At 34.7% G+C, this 12,010-nt stretch overlaps 1 protein-coding gene across 5 annotated transcripts in view; it reads right to left on the reverse strand.

Moving 5' to 3' along the window:
- Positions 1–1,656: 1,656 nt before the first annotated feature.
- LOC121419959 (tyrosine kinase receptor Cad96Ca-like) overlaps positions 1,657–12,010 on the reverse strand; it is a 36,182-nt gene continuing 25,828 nt past the window's right edge. For all 5 annotated transcript variants that reach the window (XM_041614459.1, XM_041614458.1, XM_041614461.1 and 2 more), the window contains 5 exons: positions 11,667–11,768; positions 8,930–9,035; positions 7,502–7,598; positions 3,236–3,335; positions 1,657–1,838 (listed from right to left, as the gene is read on the reverse strand). In XM_041614459.1, coding sequence (XP_041470393.1) covers positions 1,773–1,838; positions 3,236–3,335; positions 7,502–7,598; positions 8,930–9,035; positions 11,667–11,768 — 471 coding nt within the window. In that variant the 3' untranslated portion in view covers positions 1,657–1,772. The remainder of the gene's footprint in view (positions 1,839–3,235; positions 3,336–7,501; positions 7,599–8,929; positions 9,036–11,666; positions 11,769–12,010) is intronic.

Genomic DNA, 12,010 nt, shown 5'->3' on the forward strand with positions numbered 1-12,010 from the left:
GTTCTTTCTTTCTCTTTCTTTGTCCCCTATTTTATAATCCTGGATCAACCTCTGTGCATGAATAATAATGTTAAAGAGAGGCGACAGTATTGTGTTCTGTACATCTGCCGCGCATGTGCATTGAATTTTTGGGAACCATCAGTCATATCCGTGGTGAGGACTGCGTTAGTCTGTGTGTCTGCACTTGTGTAATTGTGTATGGGAGCGTGTGTGTGTGCAAGGATGTGGGTGGGGTTGTGTCTGTGTGTGAAAGAGATAACGTGTGTAGTTGTCACAGATCGGGAGTGTGTGTTCTCCTACATATCAGGAGGGCATTTTAGGAATCCTTTCACAGACGCTTTCCATGACGCGGATTATCTTTTTGTCAAAAGCCTTAATAAAAACAAAGCAGCCTTTGTCGAAAATCGGTTAATCAAAGACAAACTAGCAGTGACGTCATGGACTCTGGACAAACGACGCATTTTTTTTTGTCCGGTCCGAATCTTAATACGATGTGCTGTCCTGGTACACCAACTTTCGACAATGACCGCTAATCTGTCCATAATGAATTGACTGGTATTTTCAATAGAATTCTGAATGTTGCAGAAAACGTCTGCGAACTGGATGCTAAATATACGCTAGGATTCGTACATGGTGCATGTACAATAGGTAGTTTTTGCATTTACTGCGAGGAAACTCTCTACAACGCATCGATTCCTTTGAAAATGCAATTAAAATCACAATGGAGAGGTGAGAGGCTTTCGTCCAAATTTGGTGAGATGTGACAAAAGATCATCAGAAGATTTGCACCAGACGAGCATATTATGAAGTTGTCCAGTCAAGAGATTCCGATGCAATCCTGGTCCACCAACTTTCGACGAAAGCCTCTTGGCTCTCCATTTTGATTTCACTTGCATTTTCAATGAATTGATGCGTTTCCCCGTAGTAAATGCGAAAAAGTCCGGAATATCCAAGAAAGGGGAGAGAGCGCAGAAGTGTCATTCTTTGGGTGTTTTGAGGTGATGGGCGTCGGGTTGTGCGGGATGCTGGAGTGGGCGTGTCGGTGTGAAAGAAAGATTTTGGTGTGTATGGGTGCACGCGCAAAAAAGTGTGCGTCGGGGCGTGAGAGGGATGGTGTGTATGTGTGAGTGGATGAGGTTGGTTGCATGAGTGTGTTAGGGAGACAAAGTGAGGAGTGTGCGTCAGGGCTTGAGGGGGATGGTTTGTATGTGTGAGTGGATGAGGTTGGTTGCATGAGTGTGTTTGGGAGACAAAGTGAGGAAGATGAGAGAGAGAGAGACAGATCAAGAGAGAACAAAAATGTGCGTGGGTGCGGGTGTGTGTGTGGCGTCAATCGTGTTTTTTTAAGTGGACGGAAGGAGGGTAGGTCCATGGCATGCCAAAGTTTAATGATGGAAGAATGATTTTTGGGGTATCTGCTAAGTAATAAACTCCTGTACTCTGTCTAACCTGTCTTAGGTAATGTCGAATTATTTTTTTAAGCAGATAACCCAAGATAACAGAGAGCTGTGGTGCAATAACTAGCTCATCTATTACATCATGAAAATATTGATGGTTTATTACCATCGAGGTCAAACCATAATTCTCCGATGCATATGAATATTTACATTCAGAATTGAAAGACTGCAGGTGCTGTAGTTAGTTTTTTATCACGACTACACGAGTGCACATTTGCTCTAATTAATGTCTTTTCGATGGAATGAGCTTTGTTTCAGAAATATCAGTGTTTTTAATTTATGGATGGAAATTGGATAAAAAGGAAGTTGTGGCCTTTATTCCGGTTCGATAATGTCGGTGTAAATATCCTCGTCACTCATTCTGTTCAATGACAGGTAATCCTGAAAGTGAAAACAATATAACAATCACATTGGCCCGTATTCTGAAGTCGGGTTTAACTCAAACTAAGGTTTAAAGTTGCGGTTTAAGTATGGGCAGCCAATTGTTACATAAATCACTAACAGTAGAGATATGATATTTCAGTTCATTTGGCCCTCAAATCATTCATAATTGTGTAGGAAGTATAAATAAATGATTGTCTTCACCATCGATGAATCAGGAAAGAGCACAGTGAACATAAGAAACATAATAAAAACTTGATAAAAATTCTGACACTTTTGGCTTTTTAGCACAGAGTTAGACCATGGTCTAAGTTAAACCTGACTTCAGAGTACGGGCCAATGAATTTCAGAAGAAATACCAAATGATGGGTGGGTTAAGAATTGCACATTATAAAGATTAAGACATTCACGGGTGGCAACAACACTATACCATCTTAAAGGTCAAGTCCACCTCAGAAAAATGTTGATTTGAATCAATAGAGGAAAATCAGACAAGCACAATGCTGAAGATTTCATCAAAATCGGATGTAAAATAAGAAAGTTATGACATTTCAAAGTTTCGCTTATTTTTAACAAAATAGTTATATGAACGAGCCAGTTACATCCAAATGAGAGAGTCGATGATGTCACTCACTCACTATTTCTTTTGTTTTTTATTGTTTGAATTATACAATATTTCAATTTTTACGAATTTGACGATTAGGACCTCCTTGCCTGAAGCACAAAATGTTAAAATAATGGAATTCCACGTGTTCAGGGAGGAATGAAACTTCATTTCACATGACAATGACGAGAAAATCAAAATATCTCATATTTCAAACAATAAAAAACAAAAGAAATAGTGAGTGAATGACATCATCGACTCTCTCATTTGGATGTAGCTGGCTCGTTCACATAACTGTTTTTGTGAAATGAAGCGAAATTTTGAAATGTCATAACTTTCTTATTTTACATCCGATTTTGATGAAACTTTCAGTGTTATGCTTATGGAATTTTTCTCTTTTTATTAAAATCAAGTTTTCGTTGGGGTAGACTTGTCCTTTAACTATAATCGTCAATGTCGGGACTATTTTCTTCGGCAGGGCACGCTGTTCACAATCTATTTTATTTCTGTTTCTCCTCTGGAGTATGAAGAGTATATAATCTAACTTATCGTAGGGAATGTGCTGTTTGATTTGATTTCTTTTGTACAAAGAAATGACGTGTTCTATTAGACGTGTTCTATTATTATTTCCGAGAACAGTAGGTATATCAAAATATGTGTCTTCAGCGGATGTGCAAATTATTTGTTTTCTCGTCAGATTCCAATTGAATGCCTTATTCATTGAGTACTAACATGAACAATTAGGATTTTTTATCCCCAATTCAATTTTCGGAGGCAGTTTTAATCTACTTACATTAGAACCTTCCAACATCCAACCAATTTTGGTTTGCATATCGAGGAACGAATTACGTTGATTTGTGTCCGTCTTCCAACAATTACTGATAATCTTAAACCTGTTAACAGAATAAAGAAAGTCAAACAATAGTTATCAACCAATAAATGAAACTTGACCATAAAGCTGCTCTCCGATTTAACAGTCATGTTCGATTCTGTAATCTTTTGGGAGCCAATACTCTAGAAATCTTTGCCAAAACAGAAAACATGTATTTAACGTTAAAATCTAAAAATTATCGTCGTTCATTAAAACTGGCAGAGAGTGATTTAAGTATGATTGCCAAGTTCGCAAAATCATGTTGTAACGATGTATAGCATTTGTGAAGCCATCATCGTTACCACCCATTAGATGCGTTCGAATCTTATGCAAACAGAAAAAATCTTTGACAACAATAAGTAAGCTGATCATAATATTAAAATGAAATATATTCACACATAAGTACACACATTGGTAAAAATGCTTCATGCATTTTAATTATTAGATTAAAATTTAAAAAATAAATTAGTCTACAGAAAGTGCGATGACCAGGGCACATGGAGCAAGCCAGAAATAAAATTTCGGATTTTCAAGTCTCTATTCGGTTGAATTAGTCAAATCTATCACATCGGCTCCACATAACAAAAATATATATATATATGTATCACGATTCCTACAAACAGGGATCCTAGCCACACTAGTCACGCATTTGATATAAACTATTATAGAAATAATATAATAATATTTTGAATATAACTAATATAACTCATTCAAAACATTTCCACGTAGGTAACCGAAATGGGATTTCCTTCCTTGTTTGGTATCGCCATTTCAAAGAAAGTTTCATTTTCAGAAGGAAACTTTTTTGTGTGGGAAACAGAGGTCAACTTTCCAGGGTAAACAAATGCACATAATGAAATTTCTGCTGATTGCAAAGTCGATCATTTCATTTCGTAATGCCTCTCCATACAACATTTAATTCGATGGTAAACATTCTGAATATATAACGGGGTTGATTCTAGGGAAAATATATATTCATTGTTTGAATTCAAAGGTATTTTAACATGATGAAGAATGTCTGCATAAAACTGTCTAAAGATATGTTTAAAAGGCATGAGTGGCATATGTATCTGACTTCTGGATTGTTAAACGGAATGTATATTTGAAAAAACTAAAAATAAAATAATACTTATTACGCTTTAGGCCACCCCTATTCATGGCAAGCAACGAAGGACATAATTATCACCATTCAAAATCAAATGCTTAAATTGCCTTTAAATATCATGCCAAGGTTGTAAGATACCTTTACATTTGACACTGTTTGAGTAAGATTATAGCCATTGCTAACACACTCACTCATAGTTATTTATGTGTAATCATGTATTGTAGTTGTCATGGTATGGAGCCATTCTATCATTTTCTTAATATATATATACATATATATATATATATATATATATATATATATATATATATATATATCTATATATATATATATATATATATATATACATATATATATATATATATATATATAAGAACAATACTACTTAAAAGTTTTATATTCAAATTACTATTCAATTACATTTATTTCCACCTCTTCTTTAGCAAGTATGTTCATATTTATCCTCATAAAAGATAGACGTGATCAAGAGGTTCCGGCATTATTGATCGTCATTCTGTTGCTGCTTATTGATACAGTAATTAAATTTATGGTACAACAATAATCTGACCTGATTACTTGGGCCCAGCAACTTATTTCTAGTTTTTAGAATACTCTCATATCGCGATAAACATGAATTTTAATTACAGAATAATAAAGATTCTTTTGAATTATATCGGATATGAACCATTGACTGTATTTGTCATTTATCAAAAGAAATAACAATAATGTACTGTGTTTTAAAAAGATAAGCCGAGGTCTAATGATGGAAATTACCAAACAAATAAAACAAGCGATGGGCTTAATCCTCTTTAACAGGTGAGGGCGCTACTTACAAATCTTCCCCACAGTGCCTTGGTCTTTTAAAAAGAAAAACCTAGGCCTAATGATGCAAAGCACAAAAAAGCAACAACAAAAACAAGCGATGGGCTTAATAATTTTCAACAGGTGAGGGCGCTTTTTACAAATCTTCCCGAAAGTGCCTTGGTCTTTTAAAAAGAAATACCTAGGTCTAATAATGGAAAGCACCAAACAAACAAAACAAGCGATGGGCTTAATCATTTTTAAAAGGTGAGGGCGCTACTTACAAATCTCCCCCACAGTGCCTTGGTCTTTTTAAAAAGAAATACTGAGGTCTAATGATGGAAAGCACAAAAAAGCGATGGGCTTAATCATTTTAAACAGGTGAAGGCGCTACTTACAAATATTCTTCCCCTATAGTGCCATGGTCTTTTAAATGGATAATATGGGCTGAAAATATTTATATTTTAATACATAGAATAGAATTCACTGATCAAAATGCAGAAAATTTCATCAAAATCAGATAACAAATAATGAAGTTATTGAAGTTCAAAGTTTAGCAATATTTTTAAAAACAGTCGTCATGAATATCCACTAGGTGGGCAGATAATGTCACGTCTCCACTTTCCGTCTTTCTATGCTAAAATCATATTTTGTTCATTATTTTATACTTGTGTGAATAATGTGTCTTTCTTGCAATGAAATAAGTTGCAGCAATATATATGTGATGCACTATATCAGTTGTCAGTCCAATCTGTCTAGTTCATGAAGGAAAAAATTGAATAAACCTAATTAATATAATAATAAAATACAAAAGAACAAGTGGGGATGTGACATCATCAGCTCACCTAATAAATATTCATGACGACTTTATTAATAAAATATTGCTAAACTTTGAAATTCAATAACTTTATTTGTTATCGGATTCTGAAGAATTTTTTAGCATTTTGCTCAGTTAATTCTACTCTATTCATTAAGTAATAAATACTTTCACCCCGAACCATCCCTTTAAAGAGAAATACCTAGGTCTAATGATGGAAAGCACCAAAAAAAAGCGATGGGCTTAATCATTTTAAACAGGTGAGGGCGCTACTTACAAATCTTCCCCCACATTGCATTGGTCTTAAAATGAAATACCTAGCTCTAATGATGGAAAGCACAAAAAAGCGATGGGCTTAATCATTTTAAACAGGTGAGGGCGCTACTTACAAATATTCTTTCCCCATAGTGACATGGTCATTCAAATGGATGGTCTGGGCTGAAAATATTTATATTTTAATACATAGAATAGAATTCACTGATCAAAATGCAGAAAATTTCATCAAAATCAGATAACAAATAATCAAGTTATTGAAGTTCAAAGTTTAGCAATATTTTTAAAAACAGTCGTCATGAATATCCACTAGGTGGGCAGATAATGTCACGTCTCCACTTTCCGTCTTTCTATGCTATTACATAAAATCATATTTTGTTCATTATTTTATACTTGTGTGAATAATGTGTCTCCCTTACAATGAAATAAGTTGCAACAATATATATGTGATGCACTACATAAGTTGTCAGTCCAATCTGTCTAGTTCATGAAGGAAAAATTGAATAAACCTAATTAATATAATAATAAAATACAAAAGAACAAGTGGGGATGTGACATCATCAGCTCACCTAATAAATATTCATGACGACTTTTTTAATAAAATATTGTTAAACTTTGAAATTCAATAACTTTCTTATTTGTTATCCGATTTTGAAGAATTTTTTAGCATTTTGCTCAGAAAATTCTACTCTATCTATTTAGCTATAAATACTTTCAACCAGAACCATCCCTTTAAAGAGAAATTCCTAGGTCCAATGATGGAAAGCACCAAAAAAAGCGATGGGCTAAATCATTTTAAACAGGTGAGGGCGCTACTTACAAATCTTCCCCCACATTGCATTGGTCTTGAAAAAGAAATTCCTAGGTCTAAAGACGGAAAGCACCAAAAAAACTAAATACGCGATGGGCTTAATCATTTCAAACATGTGAGGGCGCTACTTACAAATCTTCCCCATAGTGGCTTGACCTTTTAAAATAGAAATTCCTAGGTCTAATGATGGAAAGCACCAAACAAACTAAACACGCGATGGGCTTAATCATTTTAAACATGTGAGGGCGCTACTTTCAGATCTCCCCCACAGTGCCTTGGTCTTTTTAAAAAGAAATACTGAGGTCTGATGATGGAAAGCACCAAACAAACAAAACAAGGGATGTGCATTAATCAATTTCAAAAGGTGAGGGCGCTACTTACAAATCTTCCCCACAGTGCCTTGGTCTCCTCATCTTATATCCCTTGGAGATCCTGTCTTCTAATTCATCATCGTTGACACCAGGGTAAGGCTGAGCGCCTAACGGACAAAAAGAGAAAAATTATAGGAAGATTCTTAAATCAAAGGTAAATACCAAATAGCACTCAATTAATATAGGTTTAAAATTACAGAAACGTAATGTTTCTATTTCTGTTTTATGATAACTACCGTAGGAATTCACTATGACAGCGTTTTGCTGGAAAACGCCAAACTAGCATATGACCAATTATCTAGGAAATATTTTACGTCTAGGTTAATCAGTCATAGTGGCTGATTTTACAGACGACAGATATTACTTTCGGGCCTTTTTATCAAAGTGGAGACAATGTCAGAGTATATAGGGATTTAAACTCGCAACCTTGCGATTATGATTGCAATGCTCTAACCACTGCACACTAAGAAATAAAAGTTCAAAATTGAACCCCAAAAGGTTGATGCAAAATCAGCACCCTATGGGTTCAAAAATTGAACCCTACGGCTGGGGTTCACCGTTGCACCCTGCGGGTTCAAAACTGCACCCCTAGGGTTTCAATTTAAAATTTAGGTGTGCAGTTTTGAACCCGCAGAATGCAAATATGAACCCCAACCGCAGGGTTCAATTTTTTAACCCCAAATCAGGGGATCAATTTTTGAACCCATAGGGTGCTGATTTCGCATCAAACTTTCGGGGTTAAATTTTGAACCTTTATTTCTTAGTGTATGGACCACACGACAAGTAACCTATCATGAAAATGCATACCTATAAATTTATTTGATTTCCCGAATTTCCAATACTGGTTCGTTTTCAATTACTCAAATAATTCTCTTTAATGTCATTGTATTGTACTGTAACAATGTCGAATGTGTTCCTATGATTGTTTCATGTATATAATATATTGTGTAGGGCCCTGATTGACAGCAGTGTTTCAATTACTGAACAGGCTACCATGGGTAAAGAAGACGAATAAAATCAAATGAATATGAGCTTATTTCAAAATGTAGTTCGCACAGAATGCAACAAAATGACAACCAGCGTGTCGGTATGTATTACATGCAAAAGGATTCTGCAAGAAACTGTGTAATTGCAGATAAATTTGCAAAAAAAACAAAGCATGGAGTTTTAGCCAGACTGCCAGTTGGCCATCTTCAGTGTGGCCGTTTTTGAGGTTCATAGAGGTCATGCATGCTTTCATAAAGTTCAGTTTATGTCACTATAAATGAAGTTAACCTTTGTTTTACAGATTTTCTCAATGATATCAGTGTTTACTGAAACTGCATTCATTTATCTTTCAACTAATCTTGCAACAAATTTGACTATTAAATCAATTAAAGGATTAAAGTGACCATAATGATAGTCAAATGATCAATATACTCGAGTCATGCATGCTTACCGAGGGTAACCAGCTCCCAGAGGAGAACACCGTACGACCATACATCACTATCGGTAGTGCACCTACCGGTTAATATTGCTTCAGGTGATAGCCATCGATGTATCGTCTGGGGAATATAAGAAAATATTGCATCTGAATATGCTTAGATATTTAGATTTTAGATTAGATTTTAGATTTATTTATTTCCGTTCAACATTTTTTCAAAATAAAATCAAAGTAACAATACATATTCAATGTAATAGATAATACAGACAAATCAAAGAAATTTCGTAACAAATGTTGAATATGAATTAAACAAAACTACAATTTGTTGCAGTAATTTTATCAATGAAAAGAAACAAGAAATGAACGGAGGGACTTGCCAAGAAAAGCAAAAGCTTGTAGAGAAGGCAAGCGCTAAACTTAGTTTCAATACTAATCATAAACAAACTATATATACAACTATATACTAAAATCGAGACGGACGCAGAAGACAAACATAAAAAACAAGTAATCCACAAATATCAAAATAAAACGAATAAGCGACAAAAAAAATAAGTGGAAGTAGCTCAAATAATAATAATTACAGTGGTAACACACAAAAAAAGTAATGATAGGTCTAAATTATGGTTTTGTTCCTTTACCAGCTAACTGGCTATTCACCGTTAACACCCCCACACACACACATCCTCACAGAGTCACAGACACAAGACCATGTCGGGGCGTAATAAGACTTTGAATTATATTGTTTTCTGTCAAATAGAAAGAACAATGAACGTCTTGAAATGGATAACACCCAATTCGAAAAAAGGAATAAGTTTAATCATCATTGCTGTTAACTTTTAGAAATATACAGACAGCTGATATCAAAGCATATGCCATTTTATGCAGTTCGATATAGAGCGTCTTTAACTTTGGCAAAGAACATTTGTGAAAATTATTGTTTAAGCAACATAGAAAGTTCAACCTTCTACTTTTAGCATTATCGCATAACGCCCTATAGAGAATAAAAATGAAGTCTTAAGTTCCTAAGGATAACAGGCTCCTTTTAAACTGTTTATCAAAACATTTGCGGAAGTGATGAAAATTATAGAATCACAAAGGTTTAATTTGTCTTCGTACTTTTTATATCGAACATAGGTATTTGTATACCAGTTGTGGTAACGATCTAAAAATGAGTTCAACTAGAATCCAATGAAATTACCACCAAAGTGTTTGCATGTTTGAATAAAAAAAATCTGAGCCAAAAATCCCTAGGAGAAAATGCGAAATTGTTGAGAAATGAGCAAAATAAGCACGTAATTCCATCAATTGTCGGATATTTTTCGAAGAAATAGTAATACACGAGCTGTTCCACATATGCTTTCCTGTGTAAGCGATCATCAGAATTATCGATTTTGAGCTACGATTTCATGATTTTACAAATATAAGTTTACACTAATGTACCAGATCTAGATGTATGATGATATTTTGACAATTAACCTTCATTTCAAAGAATTTCTCATGAAATAATTGCTTGCTGCAACTACTGTCTTTTGCCTTAAAGTGTATTCTGTCAGCAAGACTGCGTGACATGTAGGTCGAATATTTGTTTCAAATAGCAGCGTTTTTGAACAAACAAGCAAAGAAAGAAATAATTATTTTGGAAATGTCATGAAATCACACGCCTTCCCTTGGTATGTTAGGTGTTTGTGATTGATTTTTACTCTTCTCTTTTAAGCGAATTCCAAGGTTTACCATGGTTAGTACTTGCCTAAAAATATTTGTAATATTAAAATCAGATTATCAAAATGGTGAGAATTTTAAAACACTCAGACGAGAAAGAATATTCCGGTTGTGGAAAAGATGGTACAATATATAATTATCATACCTTTTGAGTTCAAATTTGAGAGTTTGACGGAAGGATTTAATGTAGGACAAGCTCGAATTTCCCATTTTTGTTGTAGTTATTCAATTAGATTCAGGTGGCTGGGCCCGAGATCACCTCCCTCAATTGTGAAGGCCTACTGTGACTTTCTCTTATTTATCTCTTTCCCGACCTAAAATTCCATTCGAAAAAGCTTCATCCGAAATCGCCTCGTAAGGGCTCTATTTTTCAGAGTCTCGATCAACCACAATTATGGAAAGCCAGCAACATCAACATGTAAAATGCATGTTTCTTCAAATTTATTTTCTATTTATTCTTTTAATGATGCACACTCGTACGTTCATCGTTAAATTGATAATTCAGTGTATTCTGATATCTTTAGTAAGGACACTGTTCCAATTTCCTATCGAAAACAAAAACATGACGTTTAAAGGATTTCCATATACGTGAGCTTGAGCGGATCATTCACAACTTTTTGTAAGACGCACACTAAGAAATAAAGGTTCAAAATTGAACCCCGAAATGGTTGATGCAAAATCAGCACCCGATGGGTTCAAAAATTGAACCCCTGATTAGGGGTTCAAAAATTGAACCCTGCGGTTGAGGTTCAGTTTTGCACCCTGCGGGTTCAAAACTGCACCCCTAAATTCTAAATTGAACCCCTATGGGTAGAGTTTTGAACCCGCAGGGTGCAAAAATGAACCCAACCGCAAGGTTCAATTTTTTAACCCCAAATCAGGGGTTATATTTTTGAACCCGTAGGGTGCTGATTTTGCATTAACCTTTCGGGGTTCAATTTTGAACCTTTATTTCTTAGTGTGCGGGACTCAGGACATTTATATTTCTATAAGGTTCAATAATGTTTGACAGGATTAGACAGGCGTAACTCACCTTTTTTGGAGAAGAGATCCTTGTCAAACCGTAGTCTGCAATCTTACATATTTTATTTTCTGACAAAAGGACGTTGCTGGCTCGCAGGTTCCCATGGACAACCTGTTCAATCAATAAAGTTTGTCATAAAAAAAAAGAAAGTTTAGAGGCACCAATCATAAAGTGACGTAATGCATTTTGATAACGACAGATTTATATAAATCGTAGTGCATAGTCAGTGTTTATGGATAAATTTTAAATAAAATATATAAAAACAGAATAATGCATAATCATCATGAAGTCTTTTACCAGATTAGACTGAACAAAAGTAGGCTGGATACAGAAATGTTGATTTTATTTAATAG

Source organism: Lytechinus variegatus, chromosome 8 (genome assembly GCF_018143015.1).
Source record: "Lytechinus variegatus isolate NC3 chromosome 8, Lvar_3.0, whole genome shotgun sequence".
NCBI lineage: Eukaryota > Metazoa > Echinodermata > Echinoidea > Temnopleuroida > Toxopneustidae > Lytechinus > Lytechinus variegatus.